General features: G+C 35.9%; 3 protein-coding genes across 4 annotated transcripts; all 3 read right to left on the bottom strand.

Moving 5' to 3' along the window:
• Positions 1 to 5,509: 5,509 nt before the first annotated feature.
• LOC111451496 (lipase-like) lies at positions 5,510 to 9,889 on the bottom strand. Of its 2 annotated transcripts, none has more exons than XM_023091959.1 (11): positions 9,671 to 9,889; positions 9,398 to 9,475; positions 9,176 to 9,261; positions 9,007 to 9,072; positions 8,816 to 8,863; positions 8,662 to 8,729; positions 8,217 to 8,289; positions 7,339 to 7,500; positions 6,777 to 6,971; positions 6,182 to 6,270; positions 5,510 to 6,032 (listed from the first exon to the last, which is right to left on the bottom strand). In XM_023091959.1, the coding sequence occupies exons 2-11, from the start codon at positions 9,462 to 9,464 to the stop codon at positions 5,816 to 5,818; spliced, it is 1,071 nt and encodes a 356-aa protein (XP_022947727.1). In that variant the 5' UTR covers positions 9,465 to 9,475; positions 9,671 to 9,889; the 3' UTR covers positions 5,510 to 5,815. The 2 variants fall into 2 exon arrangements, with proteins under 2 accessions (XP_022947727.1, XP_022947717.1); XM_023091949.1 differs by having other exon boundaries at positions 9,685 to 9,889.
• Positions 9,890 to 10,525: 636 nt separating this feature from the next.
• On the bottom strand, positions 10,526 to 14,967 carry LOC111450675 (serine/threonine-protein kinase PBL27-like). The gene is made up of 5 exons (XM_023090918.1): positions 14,564 to 14,967; positions 13,996 to 14,195; positions 13,136 to 13,325; positions 11,665 to 12,056; positions 10,526 to 11,576 (listed from the first exon to the last, which is right to left on the bottom strand). Exons 1-5 carry the CDS (start codon positions 14,685 to 14,687, stop codon positions 10,992 to 10,994), a joined length of 1,491 nt encoding a protein of 496 aa, XP_022946686.1. The 5' UTR covers positions 14,688 to 14,967; the 3' UTR covers positions 10,526 to 10,991.
• Positions 14,968 to 18,323: 3,356 nt separating this feature from the next.
• Positions 18,324 to 18,836, bottom strand: LOC111449297 (monothiol glutaredoxin-S10-like). The gene has a single exon (XM_023089141.1). The coding sequence runs from the start codon at positions 18,741 to 18,743 to the stop codon at positions 18,435 to 18,437; it is 309 nt and encodes a 102-aa protein (XP_022944909.1). The 5' UTR covers positions 18,744 to 18,836; the 3' UTR covers positions 18,324 to 18,434.
• Positions 18,837 to 20,651: the final 1,815 nt, after the last annotated feature.

The following is a 20,651-nucleotide window of genomic DNA, read 5'->3' as shown; positions in this document are numbered from 1 at the left end:
TAGTAATAAAAGGAAAGAATAATAAATGAATGCAATATATTTGCCTTTAATAAGAGGGCAAATATGGTAACCCGTAATGTAAGGCAAATATCTAGATATTTGCCTTATAGTGACGGTCAACTATCCTTAACACCCCCCCGCAAGCTGAGCGTCGGATTTGAACGAACGTAAAGCTTGGATCTGAAAAATTCAAAGAGAGGTCGAGAAATACTCTTTGTGAAGATGTCAGCAACTTGGAGATGAGAGGGTACATATTGTGTGCGAAGTTTGCCAGCGATAACAAGTTCTCGAAGGAAATGATAATCTAGTTCAACATGTTTGGCCCGCTTGTGAGAAACGGGATTAGAGCTCAAAAAAATAGCACTTTTGTTGTCACATAAGAGTAAGGGCTGCTTTGAAATAGGGACCTTGAGGTCATGCAAAAGATGCGTAACCCAAAGAAGTTCAGCAGCGGTTGTGGCAAGAGCACGATACTCAGATTCACAGCTGGAGCGTGAGACAGTAGGTTGCTTTTTGGCACTCCAAGAAACCAGATTGTTACCAAGATAAATAGAATAGCCGGATGTAGAACGACGAGTATCGGGACAACCAGCCCAGTCAGCATCCGAATAAGCGACTAGCGTACTAGGAACATTGGATGGACGAAAGGTAAGACCAAAGTGGAGTGTTCCTTTGACATAGCGAAGAATACGTTTGACAGCAAGAAAGTGATCTGCAGTAGGGGCATGCAAGAATTGACTGACAGAATTGACAGCATAGGCAATATCTGGACGCGTAATAGTCAAGTACTGAAGGGCGCCAACAAGAGATCTGTAGAGAGTAGGATCAGAGAAAGGAGAACCATCAGCAGTCAAGTGTTGAGAAACAACCATAGGAGTGTGAACTGGTTTGCTATCGAGCAACTGAGCACGAGTAAGAATATCTCGAGCATATTTTAACTGACTAATAAAGAGACCATCAGGAGTGGGTGAAGCTTCAAGACCAAGAAAGTAACTGAGAGAACCCAAATCTTTGGTAGCAAACTCAGAATGAAGCTTGCGAGTAAAGCTGTCAATAAGAGATGAGTTGTTGCCGGTAACAATAATGTCATCAACATAAAGAAGCAAATAGATAATGTTAGATTGCTGATGAAAGACAAAAAGGGACGTGTCAGCGCGACTGCAAGAAAACCCAAGTGTGAGAAGAAATGAGCTAAAACGCTGAAACCAAGCACGAGGAGCTTGCTTTAAACCATAGAGGGCTTTCTTTAATAGACAAACATGAGTGGGAAATCGAGGATCAATATACCCAGGAGGTTGTTCCATATGAACACGTTCAATAAGAGTTCCATTGAGAAAAGCATTCTTGACATCAAGTTGTCGAAGAGGCCATTTATTTGTGACTGCAATAGAAAGCACAACACGGACAGTGGTAGCTTTGACAACCGGACTGAAAGTGTCAGTGTAGTCAAGACCAGGAACCTGAGTATAACCTTTGGCAACAAGACGAGCCTTGAAACGCTCGACAGATCCATCAGGCAAATATTTAATACGAAACACCCATTTAGAGCCCACGATGTTGGTGTTAGCAGGGCGAGGAACCAAAGTCCAAGTATCATTTTGTTGTAATGCTTGAATTTCTTCATCCATGGCAGCCACCCAAGCAGGATTCTTAGCCGCAGATTTGAATCCTTTTGGCTCAGTGGATGCAAGAAGAGCAGAAAGAAGTCCAGATGAGCCCAAAATACCAAGATTTGCTGGATGACGAGTCTTGAATATACCAGCTTTGGCTCGTGTGATCATAGGATGAGTGCCCAAAGAAGAGAAATCAACAGGAGGTTCAATAGAGGTCGAATTAGAAGTCGAAGGTGGCAAAGTGGAACCTGCAAGAGAAGTATCAACCTGCACAGACTCATCTACAAGGTCAGAACAAATATCACACGGGGATGAACTGGATCGAGGAGTTTGCGGTGATGAAGTGGTAGGGGGGGATGAATCAATATGATGAAAATGTGGTTCTAAGAAATTTGAAATAGGAATAGAGGAAAGAGGTTGGGTCTGGGAGCTAGGGATAGCAGGAAAGTGGGTTTCATCAAATTGAGCATGACAGGTGATATATAGCTTAGTGGTGGCCGGATCAAGACAGCGAAACCCTTTATGAGCAGGACTATAACCCAAAAAAATACAAGGAATGCTGCGGGGAGAAAGCTTGTTAGGCATATAATCACGCAAATAAGGATAAACACGACAACCAAAGGGATGAAAATTGTCATAATGTGGAGTGTAGCCATAAAGGAGTTCAAAGGGTGACTTACCTCCAAGAAGTGGAGTAGGCAACCGGTTGATAATATAAGCTGCAGTGCTGAAGGCGTCAACCCAAAAACGAGAAGAAAGATGAGAGTGAAAGAGAAGGGCCAAGCCAGTCTCAGTCACATGACGATGTTTTCTCTCAGCACGACCATTTTGAGCAGGTGTATATGGACAAGAGAGTTGATGGTGGATGCCAGAATTACGTAAATGAGTTTTGAAACAAGTATTAGTAAATTCGGTACCACCATCACTTTGAAATACCTTGATACGAGAAGAATATTGATTTTCCACAAATTTTTGAAATTGAAGAAAAATATCAAAAAAAATCAGATTTAAATTTTAAAGGGTAAAACCAAGTGAATCGAGAATAATCATCAATAAAAATAACATAATAAAGGAAACCCGAATTTGATTTGACGGGAGAAGGACCCCAAAGATCACAATGAATAAGATCTAACACATGAGACGACCTACGTTCATTGCGGGAATAAGGCAATCGATGACTTTTTGCAAGCTGACAGGTATTACATAATGATGGAGAAGGCAATAAAGACGTAAGAGAAAGATGACCTTTTCTATTTAAAAAAGAAATAACAGAATGATTCACATGACCTAGACGAGCATGCCATAAATCATATGAAGCACGTAAAGATTTGTTTCTAAGGGCTGAAATAAAAGCAGAGTTGCCGCGCTCCAGCACATATAGCCCTCCATCTCTTTTACCGGTTGCCACCACCCTTCCTGTTTGACGATTCTGGATAGTAATAAGATTATTAGTAAATGTAACGGAGAGAGGAAAATCAGACGTTAATTTACTTATGGAAAGAAGATTTTTAGTGAGGTGAGGGACAACCAAGACATCTAACAAGTGAATATTTGGAACAGGTGAAAGAGTACCGGTGTGGGTAATGGGTAGGGAAGCACCGTTTCCTACAATCACAGAGTCCTTACCCGTGTAATTTTTAGACTGATCCAAAATAGATGGGTCGGCAGTCATATGGGCCGAAGCTCCAGTGTCCAGAAACCAATCAGCAGTATCGGGTCCAGCAATAGAACATGACGTGTTAAAGGCTTCAGCAAGGTGAGCATGAGAAGAATCAGGTCGAACATACCGTTGGTTGCAGCGGTCAGCATAATGGCCCTCTTTGCGGCATATTTGGCAGTGAGGTGGTCGACGACCTTGACTTGAGTGGGTTCGTCCTCGATTAGAAGAGTTATTTTTGTGAGAATAAGAACGACCTCGCTGGTTGGTAAAGGAAGCAGGGTGGCTTCCATGGGTGCGACCACGATTAGTGACTGTGAATGCTGTAGGAGTGGAGTTAGAGGACTCAAGGGAGAGCTGAAACAACTCAAAACTTTCAGCTTTAGAGACTAAATCTGCAAAACAGGGGATAGAGGTAAGAGCCATCTGAGCAGTAGAAAAAGCTGAAAATTCGGTGCCGAGTCCACGAAGGAACCAGTGCACTTTATCAATGTCCTCGACCGGTCTGCCAATGGCATGAAGTTGGTCACAAATTTTTTTGAAGGCACGGGCATACTCAGCAACAGGTTTGGTGCCACGTTTCATCAACTGCAAGTCATCCTTGAGTCTCAGTTCACGAGCTTTCGACTGATGGCTGAACGTAGTTTCCAACGCAAGCCAAACATCACGTGCAGTAGGGAGACCAACGACAACAGCCATGGCTTCCTCAGTGAGAGAGGAGAGCAGGAGACAGAGAAGTCGTTGATCGGCTGCTCTCCATGCCAAATATTTGGGGTTGAGTGTTGAAGAGGTTTCTGGTTCAAAGCGAGGTGGTGGAACCCTGGTTCCATCGACATAGCCCAGCATGTCTTGACTCTCAAGAAGAGGGAGAAGTTGGCTTTTCCAAAGAAGATAATTGGAGGAAGAAAGTTTGATGGTGATCATATGGATTAGAGTATTGAAAGGAAGAAGATGATAAGAAGATTCGGAAGCCATAGAGAAGAAAGGATCAGGGTTGTTAAACCGAAAGGGCTCTGATACCATGTGAATGTTTGCTGAATCACCACACCTCAATGGGGGTGAGAGTTCTCTTATTTATAATTATTTTCAGAATACAGAAATATGGTAAATTACAAATATTATGGAAATAGTAATAAAAGGAAAGAATAATAAATGAATGCAATATATTTGCCTTTAATAAGAGGGCAAATATGGTAACCCGTAATGTAAGGCAAATATCTAGATATTTGCCTTATAGTGACGGTCAACTATCCTTAACAAACTTCTTATGTTAATATCAATTTCATTTCTGAATAATTATTTGCTTTTTTACTTTTTTATTTTTAAAATTAAGTATATAAATATTTTATTTTATTTTTTGAAGTTTGATTAAAAATTTATATGTTTTCTTGAGAGAAAAAAAAATGAAAATCATTATTGATGAGAAAAAAAGGAAAATTTAAAAAAAAGTTAACAAATATGACCTAAATTTTTATAATCCATCAAATTGGACCTTATTCTATACATAAGTGTTCTCCAACTACTACCCTCTATCCAATTTTTTGTTGATTAACCCATTATTTTCAACCACAAAAATAATAATAAAATAAAGTTTGACACATAATTAAGTTTGATTAATTTATAAATTAACTACAAAATAACTTTGCCAAAGTCGTCAAATTTCAATAAACTTAGTTCTATTATCGTGCCAAGTTTAAAGTAAATACAAATATTTTTTAAAATAATTTTTTGAATGAGCACAAAATGATAAAATAGTTGGAGTTCAAAATTTTGAGTAAAAGGATAAATAATTCATCCCGTAAAAAAATAAACTAATTCAGTCTAAAAAATAGTTTTTGAAAACTAATTTTTAGAATTTAATTAATAACTGAAATGTTTCATTGATTAAAAAAAAATTAAAAAAAAGTGAGAAAACAAACACACAATTTTCAAAAATCAAAACTAGAAAACCAAGTCTAATCTAATAACCACTTAGTTTTCTTTTGCTCTCACGGAAATATTTGAATGGTTAATCAAATTTAAAAAAAAAACTATGGCTTAGCTTAATTTTTAAAATATAGATAACAAAAAGTAAATATATAAATAAAACGAACCTGGGGCTTTCAAATCCATTCCCATCCCTCGAACTAAACATCATCGAAAACCCTAAACCCTAAACCCTAAACCCTAAAGTCCAGACCGTTCCCTACATTAGAATTCAAAGCAAAAAAACAACAAATAACAATATACAAACACATGATTATTTCATTCATGCTGTTCTACGACGTTGCATCTTATTGCAATTTTCTTCCATCCACGTTATTTTAAAACTACCAATTTTCAGTGAAACAATCTTTACAATAATACACATTTTCCCATATGTACAAATAAACAGCTTAATTATTCACAAGGTTGGATATTTACCAGCCGAACCACCACACTGATCAAGCCTTTACGCAATTGCATCTCGAACAAGGTTTGAAATAACTCAAATGGCACGCGACCCCCTCCACGGTCTTCTTTAAGGTTATCATGGGCAAGAAAGTATTCGGTCATAGAATGAACGCTACCAGGATTTACCTCCGAGTGAGGACGGTTCCTTCAATCTGATAAGAGGAATTTCAGGATCCCTAGAGAAAACTCTGTTACCATTCGGATCGGTCATTCCATACGATGCCGCCAGAGGAGGATCCATCACAAATCTACATGATCTCCATGCTGGACTACTTAGCTCAACCCCATAGTACACCAAATGATCTGAAACACTTTTTCCAGAGACAGACCTGTCACATTGGCAATATTTTAAAGCTTTCTTTAGATTACTAAATCCAGATTTTCATTCATAGCTCAGAAATAGCAACCAAGTTCCAGAATCAAATCCATAATAAGTAATGCCGCTCATCAAAATCTGATCAAACAAGAGAAGAGTTACCTGCTACAAGACGGGTCTTCACCAGAACCATCACAAACCTTTTCAACTTGATAAATGAAACTTCCAAATCCAACATCATAAAGCCACACCTGCAGATTGTTGGGACTTCTAAGTTACTTAAAAGGGACTAATTTAGCAGAGAAATATGTAATGTTTCTGCCATTTGAGTCTGAAATGTGTACAACTTTTAGGCTTACTGGCATTGAATATATACAAGTACCATTTGCAGAGCCCTAAAGAAGCATTAGTTTTTTTTTTCAGCTTCACAATTGCAACCAAATATTAACTACAGTTAGATCTCCTTATAACTCAAGGGAACAGAAGTACAACTCTTATCTTCATCTTTAAAAAAATTTTAAAACTCTCTTGAAAGTTAAATTTAATTTTACAACCCTCATTTCACCGATAAAGGTAAGACGTACTGTTTGAAGGATATTTAGAAATGTCTTCCAAGAGCAGAGAGATTTAACATTGTTGTGTTTGCAAACGAAAGGAACTGCTAAAAAAGGAGATTGTGCACGATTTTTCCCATCAAGTTCACACCATCACATGTCCTAAGTAGCTTTGTATAGTTCAAAGTATCAATGAAACATACCTCTCTAGGAAAATGGCGATATGTCTTTCTAGGAAAATAAGAATAAAATGGAGGCAAATGGGGGACGATATCATTTCCATTTGTAACTCGAAATGTATTTGGCACTATATTGCTATAGTAAGATGCAAATACTGCATTGCCAATACGAGGCTGTCCAAATGTTATAACCTGGACATTCTGGTAATTGTGGCTAACCTGCATTGAATAGAAAATCATCAGCATAATGCATCGATCAAACAAGAGAATCTAAATTAAAACCTAACATAAAAACATTCATATCTTCCTAAGATTCTAAAAATATTGAAAACAAGAATGTTCAAGCACCATTTAGGTGGTTTGACGATAGCTTTCCATTCTGTAGTAAAAGAAATGTTCAAGCGCTAAACAGGCAGTTAAAATATATTTTTAACTTCAACCACAAATGACTACTGGAGTATGTTGACTAATTTTGCAAAATTTTAAGACTACTAAATGTCAAAGACTTTTGGCCATCATATCTTTCAGAAAAGCAATGCAACAATTATCAAAGTTATCAAGCAATGAAGAAGCTGTCGTCACGTACTGCAAGATCCAGGCCACAAAATGCTGCCATTGCCCCTCCCATTGAATGTCCAGTCACCATGATGTCAAGGTTACCATAGAACTTCCTGGTTCTTTCAACAGCACTTACTATCGCAGGGCGTATTGTTGTATTGTGATAAGCAAAATAAAACCCATGGTGCACCTGAAGTAACAAGAACTGAAGTTATTGCGTCCCTCTCTAACAGCTTAACATTGAGTTTTAGTAAAAAATGATGAGATGAAGGTTCTCTTCAAGGACTGAGGTCTGAATCCTACTTGAGTACTGTTATTAAAAGAAAATCAAATAAAAACTAAGAAACACCACAACACAAGTAGGAGGCTATTTAGAACCTTAGAGTAAATGGAAATTCTGTGAACCAAGAACTCTTAATTATTTAACTCCTCTGTTCTAGTTAGTTATTCCTGATCGTGAACTTTGTACTCCTTATATCTGTGTGTGTGTACTTATATATGTGAACTTTGTATTCCTTTCTAAATTAAATATTTTAGAAGTTCAAAAAGGTTCTTATATCTTTTTTCTAAGGCTTCAAATAGATTGCATGTCTTGTCTGCAACTCTATTCTCTTCAACTTGTTGTGTTTTAAAACTCTAAATTAGGCTCATCTCCATGCTCCCAGTGCTCACTTAATACTTCAATATGATATAAAAGAAATATCATCCAATGGTAAAATCTTGAGGTTTTATACAAGCACTAGAAGTAACTCCACCCAATGTAATCTTCTTTTATATTATCATAGAAGAGGACTTAAACAAGCACTAAGAGTATGAGGTGGACAAGACCTACAAGCTTTTTCAAAGACAACTTTCAATCTAGCATATGCAAAAGAACAGATAACAGAAACTTTTCGCAACACACACCATTGCATCCGGCATGCCAGGGTACATCTGGTCAAGCTGCTTCCAGTATAGGTCTTCAATCCAGTTCTGTATGCTGTAAATAAGGTTTAAATACATAGATCAGATCATCACCAACCCCCAAACACCAGAGGTGTTAATATGGTTATATTTATCTTTACAAATCAACAAATGATTTGATTAATTAGTTTCATCAAATAGAAAGCAAGGACAAAGTTACAGAAAAGCATAATACCAGTGGAATAGTTTACAGGGAAAACTTTGTATGCTTAATCAATAGTTTGTACGTTCAAAGTGTAAAGGTATTACTGCCTTTAGATCAGTTTTTTCACTCTCTAAATGAAAAGGCTATACACCAGAAGCAAAATGAAGCTATTTTTCCACTATAAAAGACCAAATCATTTGTTCCAATGAAATTTTGCAAACCGATAAACCTCAATTTGCTCACCTGTTTTCTTGAGTTCCTCTAAAAGCAATAACGATAGCATTAAGACTCTTTGCTACTCCGACATATGACTGCAGCAAAGTACAAAAACGATATCACAACAACAAATGTCAACCAAGCTCGACTAGTTTCCCAAAAACCATCCAATGGAATATACCTGTAGGCAGTGCTGGACATCAACAACCAGTTCTATAACTTCAAACCCCTGTTTTTCCATTGGAAATGAACATTAGTGCCGATTATTTTGACTAAAAGAAAACTAACTGCCTCAATATACACAAAACTTGAATATCAAAGATGTCTAGTACTTGTCTACACCCCCTGAAAATCATCGGATTACCTAAGTACCTGAGTCAGGTCATCACATCTTGAGCATGTCCAAGTAAACAGTTCCGTTAAATCAGATATGTACGCCTGAAATCCCAAATTGCTTAATTCAAGCGAATGACGTAACTATAAGTAGCACATAAGATGAGGAACAAAATAACCACCGGGCATTAAAAAAATAAAAACATACCGCAGAAGCATATTGCACCAAGATTTCCGCAAGAGTATGGTTGAAAGAAATAGCATCCCCGCTGTGCTTGTGGTTCAATCTAAACTCTGAATTTGAGGAGTTCAAGCACACCATAAGACGAACTCGAAATTTCAGCCAAAAAAAACATATATATACACTAAATTAAAAACAAAAACAAATCAAAATGAAAAAAAAAAAAAAAAAAAATGTTGAACGTATTACCCCTTCCGACGGAAAAAGCGACCAGACAAGCAAAAATCGCCACCTTCAACCACCTATGCCTCTCCATACTCCAGAGTACTAAATGAATCATTAAAAACAACAATAATAAAAAACAGGAAACAAAATGCAAGGCGATTAAAAGGAGAATCATCAGACACCAAGAAATGGACACTCGGCTCATCAAATCGACAAAATCTCTCAAAATTGGAATCACACTCCACGAGCAGGAAAATTAATTGAATAAAAAAACAATTATGAAAAGAAAAAAGTTACAAGAGCGAGCGAAGTTGGAAAAGGAGAAACCAGCTAGAGATTCAGCGGCTCTGCCAATGATCGGAACGTTCAATTACCGGTGACGGCACCGACTTCAATCAAGATAAGAGAATTCAGCGTTTCGAAGCAGTAGAATCAGTTCTTGCCGGAGAAGGAAATTCTTCGGCAACAAACGGAGGAAGTTTAACAAAGCAGGAGAAAGACGGAAAACGACCTGAGAAGCCGACGGATTGCGTAAATTTAAATCGTCGTTTCAATTCCAAAAAATGCCCTTACCTCTAGACTTATTTACGCTTTTACCATCCAATTGAGCCAGCTGTTTCTGCGATGGATTCGCTTCTCTTAAAATTCTTTATTTAATTTTTCAAGTTGGACAATTAAGGGCAGTTTAAGGGACCTTGGATAAAATAAATAAATAAATAAATAATTTTATTTCTTTTTTTTTTTAACTTAAATATGAAAATTTTCAAGTAAGTCCCATATATATTATCATTTTTCAATTTAATCTCTCATCTTTTAAAAATAAAATTTTGTCCATACTAAAGTTAAAAAGCACAAATTATTTGTTTTTTTTAAGGTTAGGGCACAATTTCAAAAGAAGGAAGATAATTATTATTTTTTTCAATTTAAATATTTATAAAAGCAGAGATATTTAAAATTATTTAAATTAAAACTTTAAAAAAAACTAATATGTTATAATTTCTTAAAAAATATGAGGGTAATTATGTAATTAGGTCAAACGATAATTTGTCTATTACATCTTAAGTATGTGACATTTAGGGGTGTTTGGCACGTAGATTTAGGAAACTTGGTTTACAAAACTTATTATTTGGGAATTTGGATTTGGAACGCAAATTTAGAAATCCTGTATTTATAAACATCATGTAATCTTCGAATAAATGAATGATACACGGATGAACTAAACTAACAGCCACGTATAACAATGGAAACCCCACACGAAACTCTATTTTTTTTCCAATATTCATTCCGATAGTCCCCATGAAGTTTCAGACATCTCCAACCGACCAACCGACCAACCTAACTACGCTCGACACCTCGATTTGATTACACAATTCTCCCTCTTTCTTTACCTCACCATTGTTGAAGAACCAGCAGCAAGAACAGTAAAACAATGCCTTTTGGGTTGGACTTGCAAATGGAAGATAAAATACCTGTAGTTGTGTTTGTAATATGAATCTTTCCTTCCTCTTCTTCTTCCTGCAATTTTACCTGTAGTCTAGTAGGCACTGGCAACTTCATTTCCTAGCAGAAGATCAAGCAAAATGTGATGAGAAACGAGAAACGTCGAGCTTCATCGCTTTCATTCTTGTGAACTGTCGAAGCTGCCTTGCGCGTTTGCCCGGTTTCTATCTTTCCAGTTTTCACCCCACATTTTTGCTTCTGCAACTGCACGTTCTCTGTTTACGTCGCGGTTCTTCGGTGTTTCCCTTGCTCGTCCTGTATATGCAGGACTGTCTCGTAGAGACTCTTGTTGTTCTAACTTATCCAATTCCCATTTTCGACCAGACCCGCCTCCCGTGTCAATTCTGCTTAGCTCGGTACCTCCAGAGTTTCTGTAGTTTGACGGGGAACAACGTCCTCGACCACGCTCATCAGGACTATCCAATCCATCTGGCACGCCTCTCCGCTCATCTCGGGATTGTGGAGTAGTAACACTCATTCGATTGCTTTGAGAAGCAGCTGTATTAGGATCATAAGTTTGCGAGGCTAAATACGTCAGAGCAGTAACTACGTCCCCGATTAGAGGTCGAGTAGCAGCCTGCTCTTGCAAGCACATTGCCGCAACTGCCAATGCCTGATAAAGCCCCCGCGTGGGATAACGACCTTGCAGCAGCGGATCGGCCATCTTAGGGAACTTTCGACGATCTTTAAAAAGTGGCCGAGCCTGTATACCATTTTCCAGCAAAAGCTTTGAGTGATTAATACAAATTGAAATGCACAAAGAATGAGAACAGTAAAGAAAGCATACTCACCCACGCTACAAGATTATGCTCTCCCGGACCTCTGGTATTATCGATCGCCTTGCGCCCTGTGATAAGTTCAAGAAAGACGACTCCAAAACTATATACATCTGACTTGAGAGTGAGTTGACCAGTCATAGCATACTCCGGAGCACAATAACCATATGTTCCCATTACTCTCGTCGAGACGTGAGTCTTATCACCAACTGGACCTAGTTTCGCAAGACCGAAATCTGACAGCTTGGGATGGTAGCCCTCGTCTAGAAGAATATTGGACGACTTCAAGTCCCGATATATAACAGGCGGGCTCGCTTTGTCATGCAAATATTCCAATCCTTTTGCAGCACCAGCTGCGATCTTCATTCTAGTATTCCAATTCAAGGGCTCCTTATCTGGTGGAAAATCTGAAAATAGGTACAAAAAGTAATCAGAAAGGTTTTGAAGAATACAAATTGATGGATAAGTAAGAATGTTTGTGAGATCCCATATTGGTTGGAGAGGGTAATGAAACATTCCTTATAAGGGTGTGGAAATCTCTCCCTAGCAGACGTATTTTAAAACCTTGAGAGGAACCCCGGAAGGGAAAGCCCAAAAAGGACAATATCTCCTCACGGTGGGGGTGGGCTTAGACTGTTACAAATGGTATCATAGCCAAGTTCCAAACGGTGTGCTAGCGAGGACGCTGGACCTCAAAGGGGTTGGATTGTAAGATCCCACATTGGTTGGAGAGGATAACGAAGCATTCCTTATAATGGTGTGGAAGCCTCTCCCTAGCATACGCGTTTTAAAATCTTGAGGGGAAGCCTTGAAGGGAAATCCTAAAAATGACAATATCTGCTAACGGTGGACTTGGGCTGTTACAATGTTTGACTCAGAAGTTAGATCTGTGATAAGACATTGAGCCATCTACGACAGGTTGGTTCGATTATCTTGGTCTCAAACTTTCAAACTCCAAGAGTCGCATAGACGTACACTAATAATAAGAAAGATCCATCTAACATCCTAATTAAGTAAGAAACGGTATCGTAAGGAAGAGTGGTCTTTCTGATCCACTAAGATTTAGCCCTTCATTTGGACATGAGAGTTAACTCACTCTTAAAATAGATGGTGGGAGATACAAACGGATGAAGGTGGTAACAGCTATAACAACCCAAGCAGATATTGTCCTCTTTGGGCTTTCCCTTTCGGGCTTCCCCTCAAAGTTTTTAAAATACGTCTGCTAGGGAGAGGTTTCCACACCCTTATAAAAAATATTTCGTTCTCCTCTCCAACCGATGTGGAATCTCACAATAGCAAATGAAGATCCCCACCCACCCCAACACATAATCTCTATGTGCACGTCTATGATGGTGTTGGTGGGAGCATCTAGCAAGCTAGTATGTCCTTTAGTGCTAAATTTGTGATTAAGATAGCTTTCATATTTGAAACTTAAAAAATTGTTCCTATCACAAGATGAAAGAAAAAGAAGGGATAGATATCAAACCATGTAAATGATCTTCCAACGACCCCAATGGCATGAACTCGTAAACAAGAAGCCGTTGATCGCCATCAGCACAGTAGCCTATCAAGTTAACAAGATTTGGGTGATGTAACAGGCTAAGCATTAGAACTTCAACCAAAAATTCCCGATTTCCTTGGAGACCATTACGGTCAAGCTGCTTCACAGCCACTACCTGTACAAGAGCAGTCATTGAGAACTTATATTTCATGTCATAAATTTGTTTCACATATAAGGGCAATCAAGGATGTTGCCTCAACAGGGCAGGAGACTTTCATGAAATCCCACGTCGATTGGATAGGAGAACGAAGCATTCTTTATAAGGGTATGGTTTACCTTAAAGGGAAGCCCGAAAGGGAAAGCCCAAAGAGGAAAATATATGCTAGCGGTGGGCTTGGGTCATACAAATGGTATCAGAGCCAGACACCAGGCAATGTGCCACAGAGGAGACTGAGCCCCGAAGGAGGGTGGACACGAGGCGATGTGCTAGCAAGGATGTTGGTCCCGAAGAGGGGTGGATTAGGGGATCCCACATCGATTAGAGAAAGGAACGAGTGTCAACGAGGACGCTGGGCCCTGAAGGGGGGTGGATTGTGAGATCCCACATCAATTGGAGAGGAGAACGAAACATTCTTTATAAGTGTGTGAAAACCTCTCCCTAGGGGACGCGTTTTAAAAACCTTGAGGGGATGCTCAAAAGGAAAAGCCCAAATAGGGCAATATCTACTAACGGTGGGCTTGGACCGTTACATGATCGGTGCCCTTTACATCCAGTGCCCTTTACATCCATTGTCATAAATCAATTAAAGATAATGAACTTCAATATGCGAAAAACAATATTTTACCTGTCCCGTGCTGTCCAAGCGGCCCTTGTAAACTCGTCCAAACCCCCCTTCTCCCAATAAGCATTCAGGTCTAAAGTTCTTTGTCGCTGTAGCAAGCTCCCGAAACGTAAACGTTTGAGCTGCAATATGTGCCGTTGTTCCATCCTTTTGAACAGTTGGTTCGTTCTTAGCATCAGATACACTCCATGTCTTCGATTTATCTATAAAAACCAGCAACTTAGACATCATGCCAACCATACTAAGCTAATTCAACATACATTTTGCCCTTTCTATAGCCTTAATCATTTCACAATGTCAAAACATTCACAAAACATCACTAAGCCAAGAACAAGATAATGAGGAAGTTAACAAAACAGCAAAAAGATAAAAACAACAAAAATTTGAACGCCATTGAATTCTTCAGATCAAAACCACAAAAATTTCTCCAAAAAACCTATGAACAACGAAAACAGAACGAACCAGCAAATTGCCACAGTTCAAGGAAGCCATAGCCATGAAAACAAGCAAAACAAGCAAAACCCTAAAGAATTAACCCTAGAAAATGATAAGAACGCCATTGATTTATCACCTGAGCTCACTCTGCTAACACGATGAGACTGGGCAGTGGCGCCATCCTTAGCTGAATCCTTCTTAGTAGCTTCCTTTGCGCCATTACGATCGGAGGATCCAAAACAAGGAAAACAACCACCCATAATCAACTAAAAACAAGCAAGAAAACCCCAAAAAACCCCAATTACAGTGCCGAATTAACTAACTTAAAGTGCTCATAATCATATCCAACCCCTAAAAATCGGTCCTCTTCCTGACCTCCTCCATCAAATCGCACTCTCCCCTTACAGGGAAAGATCGCGACGAACATTTCTGAGAAGCAGATCACCAAATCGAAGAAACTGACATCGTGAAAGAGTAGTAAGGTAAAGAAAAAGAACTGCGAAAACCATTTTTTCCTTTTTTTTCCTTTTTTTCTTTTTAAAAAATACTCGATTAAGTACAAACAAATAATAATAATAATAATAATAAATAAATAAATAAATATTTATATGGTATTGAACTTAAAGACCAAATCTGGGTGCAATTAATTTCTTAACTGCAAATCCATAATTATTTTAAACAATTTATTTATTTTTATTTCTACCGAAAAGGAAAATTAAAATATTATTTTTACATTCATTAACGGTCGGAGGAGTGGGTCCCACATTTGTGACGGACATTCTTAAACACATGCTTTAAATCCCATCTTAATGCCTTCTTATTATCCAATAAATAAATAAATAATATATATATATACACACATCGTGACTGTTGAGGTTGGGAAGTCTCGTTCACTGAAACTTGTACTTGAATTAGCTATTCCGACTTAAAGAAATCTCGAGCCAGCACGTTAGAACATAAAGTCAAAAGTTTAGCTTGTTTGATCTTCACGCATTATCGTTAACTATTAGGGAAACATGCTTATACTAAAGCCAACGTACTCGTCGAATAATATGCTGATTACTATTTCAAAAGTATACCATTCGATCCTCTTCTTCACTGTAGGAGTTTCGGTTAGAACAAGTTCACCAACTTCACTTACTCCTATAAGAGATTTGGTTCGAATCGCTTACAATACACAGTTCTATAAAGGATGAGATGGGTAGGTAGGGAGCGTTTTTCATCTTATTTCATTTTATAAAATATAAAATAATAAACAAAATAGACATTAAATTGCTCTATAATAATTTATATATTTGTTTAATGGGTAACTATAAATTAATTAAAAAAAACCCATTCTCATACACTAAAATCCATACAAATTAATTAAATTATTTTTTTTTAATTTCTGCCATTTTATATTTGAGGATATCTCACATTATTTATTAAACATCATATCTTTGTCCTCATCATGTCGTTAATATAATAATAATAAATTTAATTTTTTTAAAAAATCTCCATTTTGGGCTTATTGGGCCTAAGTTTACAAATACCTATTTTAGCCCAAGCCCACATAAAATTTGAATTTTTCTTTTAACATTTTGAGTATATATTGGCATGACTGTGATACCATGTTAGACGAATACAACTCTGGTATGATATTGTCTACTCTTTGCTTTCAGTTTTCCCAAAAGGTCCTCATATCAATGGAGAGAGTATTTCTTGATTATAAACTCATGATCATTCCCTAAATTAGCCGATGTGGGACTTTCATCCTCCGACATACGTAACCTTATTATTTTTATTGATAGGATGATTACTTTTTTTCTCATAATTTTTTTAGTTCAATATTAAAAATAAATAAATTCGAATATCTAATTTTTTTAGTAGAAAATACACGACAATTATTGTTAAATTGCTCTTATTTTATCGTCTGCATTAAAACCCGACGTTGTAAGCTAACTAGGGGGATGTTGGGATTTATCCCATTTTCTTAGCCAAAGAATATATTCTTATTTTTTTAAAGAAAAAAAAAAATCTGATCCAATCTTATTTATTGATTAGACATTGGAATATAAACCAATCTTTTTCAATGCTTACACACCACATTACCGTTGATGTATTGTTGCATAATTCCCACGAATTTCCCAATAAATGTCCTCGTGACGCTCACGTGGGCCCCACAAATTTTCTTTTTTTTTTCTTTTATTATTTATACTTTTAATTTATTTACCTTGAATATTAAAAAAAAAAACAAATATTTAAATATTATTGTTCTGATTAATTTAATATTCTAAATATTTATGTTTACAAATAGCATATATATATATATATATATATATATATATATATATATATATATGTATGTATATATATAGATATATCGAGGTGCTCGACTCTTGGTCTAAGGAGTAGAGACAAAATAAAAAAGATATTCATATTCATTTTTTTCACTTTCGAGAATAATATCGTCATAAAATCTTTTATCTTTATTATTTTAATTTTTTTTAAAAGCATAAAATTTTATACTTTTAGAGATAATTATCAGTATAACGACCTAACTTCGAAAATATGATTAGACTTGAGTTATTGTCGTATGCATGTTACAAGAGTTTTTCAAAATTTGATCGAGTTGGAAATAATTAAAATATAATGGCTTTCGAAGCAAATTAGGGTTAATTTTGGGATAATTAAGCCTAAAAAAAAACATAAATTCTTCTTATTTCAAAATGAAATAATGTTGGCATAAAATATAAAAAAGAACGGGAAAAACGGATGTGAAAATGAAACTCTATCGTATTCTTCATGGTTTCTATAATAAATGCTCGAAAAGTAAAAAGTTTGGGAAATGAAATTATTGATGGGTGAACGATGGGGATCTGATTGTCGGTCTGCTTCAGAAAGCAAAAATTAGGTTATGTTTGAAAGATGTCGGATTCCCGAAAAGTGAGACGAGGAATTCTAGAACAAAATAATCCAGCTAGAACAACATGGTCTTAAACAATTTGTTTGATCTATTTGAACCCTTGCCGATTGGAGTCGAACACTTGTTAGTTTGTATCGGAAACTTTCCAACTCATATTTGAATTTGAACAATTTTGATAAACAAATTCGAAATTATCTGAAATTGTCGGAGTTAAAAAAAAAACATACTAGAAGACAAAAATTACGATACCGTTGTTTAAACATGTCGTCTAGAGTAGAGGTTGCATCCCCCATATCATTGCTTGCTATTCAAAATCATCGTCGATCAAAGGTGCACAAGCACTAGGTTAGGTCACCATCACACAATGAGGACTATTAAGATCGTAAGACTAATAATCAACTTAAATCGATCAAATTTAATAATATTAAATTAAATAATTAAACGTAATTAGATTCCTGATCATATCTATACGATCTCGATTTGACTAGTAACTATTAATCTTTATGGACAAGATATCACTACTAGCTTCTTTAAAACGATTTTATCACGACTTTAAAATAATTTTTAATACTTAATACTCTTTTAAAACTATTTTAGTCAGCTAATTAGTCAATAATATATCTCAATTAATCAAAATATCCTTCTAAAAAAATATGGTAAAAATCAATTTATATCAACAGGAGCATATTAATTTACACCTTTCTGTTAAAAAAAGCGTTAATTTACACATATACAAATTTAAAATTTTATCGATTAAACCTCTAGACTGTCGTCTATACATCAATTATCATACGATCATAGATTTTTACGAAAAAAATCTAGACCCACCATTTGAAAAACGTCAGTGATTCAAAACAGAATGAAATTAAAATATAATTTAATAAAATAATTATACGAACATACGAACAAAAATATAAAATTTAATTTTTTTGTGGAAGAACATTAAATTAAAGTTCATATATATATATATATATATATATATATATATATATGTTGAAAGCATTGATACAAACTCTACGTAGAGGTAATCATCTCTTGCAATAACCTCTCGAAAGCAACAAGACAAGAAAGGGGAAAACAGAGATACTCGGCGGCGCAGCGATCAGAGCCAAAGGGCGCCGGCTTCCTTGAGCAATTTGTTGAGGCAGCCATTGAGGTGGAGGGTGATGATGGCATTGGCGGAGCCGACGAAGCGACCACCGATGAAGACGGCGGGCACGGAGGGGTTGCAGCCGAGGCGTAAAAGAGCCCACTCAATCTCCTTCCCTCTCGAGTCCTCGTCCAGCTCGTACACGGCGGGGCTCACCCCTTGGTCGTAAAACAGCCGCTTGATTGCATGGCTCATGCAGCACGAGCTCTTGCTGAATATCACCACCGCTTTCTGTGACGCCACTTTCGCTATCCGGTCCATTTCCCTTAATGTTCTTGTGTTTTGACGCTCCCAAACTCACCGCCGGGTGATCCTATTATCTCTCTTTCAAGAAGAAGAAGACGGTTGGCTATGAGTACATGCTGGGATAATCACATATATATATACATATTGTGAACTGTATCTTTTATTTTATTATTATTTTATTTTTTTAAATATATATTTATATGTATTTTTTAAAATTTTAAAAATTAAATTATAAATTATAAATTTTAATTTTTTATCCATTAACCTTTCAACTCATTTAGACTTTCTTTCAAAACTCAAATACAATTTTAAAAATTTAAGAGTAAATTTATAATTTAATTTTTAAAAATTATATATATATATATATATATAGATTTGGATAAGGGCTAGTTAAATTTGAAATTGGGTAAGGATGAATTAATATAATAATAATAATAATAATAATAAAATTATTCGGTTATTTTAATTTGTTCAAAATTAGGGTTTTGACTTGGAAAAAAATTTGAAGCATAGTTATATAAATAAAATAAATGTGACGTATTTAACCAAAAATAATAAATAAAAAATTAATTAAAGAAAAGCAAAGGTGGGGGAGGAAAGGACATTAGATATAGGGGAATTTTTAGCTTTACAAAAAATGGAGTTTTTCAAAAGAGTCTTATTTTGATAGCGACACGTGCGGTTCGGTTTAAAAGTGAATTAATAAATTAACCGACAACTGAAAAAACGACATAGCTTAACTATAACCCGACACGTATGAACACGACAAAAATTTACAAGATCAATTTTAATACCTATAATTTTAAAATTAAGTTGATTGATTCGTTGAATGTAATGTTTAATAAGAATTCGATTAGAAATTTCAAAATATACGACAAAAATTGTTTTAATACCTATATTTGATTTAAAATTAAGTTAATTAATTCGAGGAAATTTCGAGAAGATTTTAAAATTAGGTCAAGTAATTCGAGAAAATTTTCAAACGTGTCAAGAATTACGAGGGTTTTTTCTCTAAATTTTCACTGATATTACTCTCGACCTATGAGACTGTAACTCATGTCTTATCAACATCGAGCTATATTCAGATCCACAACACGTATAATTTTGAGGAAAAAAACAAAAATATATATTTTTCGGACAAGACAAATGAATGAAAACAGAGCTCGATTCCTCCTCCTTTGTTCTTCGCTCGGTCCTGAAATGAAAAAACGCAAGAAAAGTAAGAAGAAAAGGAAAGCGAAGACGAAAACGATGATGTCGAAGAATGTCAACTATGGGTAAGAGAGAGAAAGAATAGGAATGTCGCCATAGATACATATGATCATATCATCATATACTTTATTTGTTTTTGTAATCTCAACGCCATTTTTCATTCCATAAGCTTCCATGAAATGATTCTTTAGAGACAGAGAGAGACGTATGTGTTTAGTAATATTCTTCGATATTGAAAAAAAGATTTAAAAAATTTATTCCATATATTTCGAGAATGAGAAAGAAGAAGAAAAGTAGAAGATGATGAATGTCGGTTCACGATTTTAGATTCTGCATGAGCTCATGTGTTCGGTTGACAAATATAAATCTTCCCTACTATGGTTCGACAAAGTCAAGCTTGAATTTCGTTTAAGGCTTGTCATGAACTTGTCAAGATCATAACGCTGCACCGTTAAATATGTACAACCACGACACCATGCAAAGTGGCCACTTATAATTTTTTATAATTATTATAATTTGAAAAAATAATTCAAGGACATTATTTAAATACTTTTAAAATTTGTAGGGTATACATTTGAAACAAAATACTAACGAGCTCGAGTAAAGGCGTTTTAAAGGTATTATTAAATATATATGGGGCTCGAGTTTTTTTTTTTTTTTTTTTTTTTTTTTTTTTTTTTTTTTTTTTTTTTTTTTTTTTTTTTTTTTTTT

The sequence above is a fragment of the Cucurbita moschata genome, unplaced genomic scaffold (genome assembly GCF_002738365.1).
Source record: "Cucurbita moschata cultivar Rifu unplaced genomic scaffold, Cmos_1.0 Cmo_Scf00001, whole genome shotgun sequence".
Lineage (NCBI taxonomy): Eukaryota > Viridiplantae > Streptophyta > Magnoliopsida > Cucurbitales > Cucurbitaceae > Cucurbita > Cucurbita moschata.
Note: the sequence above shows the minus strand (reverse complement) of the source record. Positions and strands in the feature narration are given on the sequence as shown.

What these genes read in the sequence shown, in the direction of transcription:
- LOC111451496 (XM_023091959.1), bottom strand. Translation starts at nt 9,464, where the DNA reads ATGGAGAGGCATAGGTGGTTGAAGGTGGCGATTTTTGCTTGTCTGGTC. An exon ending in CTGGCATGCCGGATGCAATG is followed by an intron (nt 7,501 to 8,216) that starts GTGTGTGTTGCG and finishes TTGTTACTTCAG; the next exon opens with GTGCACCATGGGTTTTATTT. An exon ending in ATCGCCATTTTCCTAGAGAG is followed by an intron (nt 6,271 to 6,776) that starts GTATGTTTCATT and finishes AACAATCTGCAG; the next exon opens with GTGTGGCTTTATGATGTTGG.
- LOC111450675 (XM_023090918.1), bottom strand. Translation starts at nt 14,687, where the DNA reads ATGGGTGGTTGTTTTCCTTGTTTTGGATCCTCCGATCGTAATGGCGCA. An exon ending in GCTTGGACAGCACGGGACAG is followed by an intron (nt 13,326 to 13,995) that starts GTAAAATATTGT and finishes GCTCTTGTACAG; the next exon opens with GTAGTGGCTGTGAAGCAGCT. An exon ending in AGCATAATCTTGTAGCGTGG is followed by an intron (nt 11,577 to 11,664) that starts GTGAGTATGCTT and finishes AATGGTATACAG; the next exon opens with GCTCGGCCACTTTTTAAAGA.
- LOC111449297 (XM_023089141.1), bottom strand. Translation starts at nt 18,743, where the DNA reads ATGGACCGGATAGCGAAAGTGGCGTCACAGAAAGCGGTGGTGATATTC.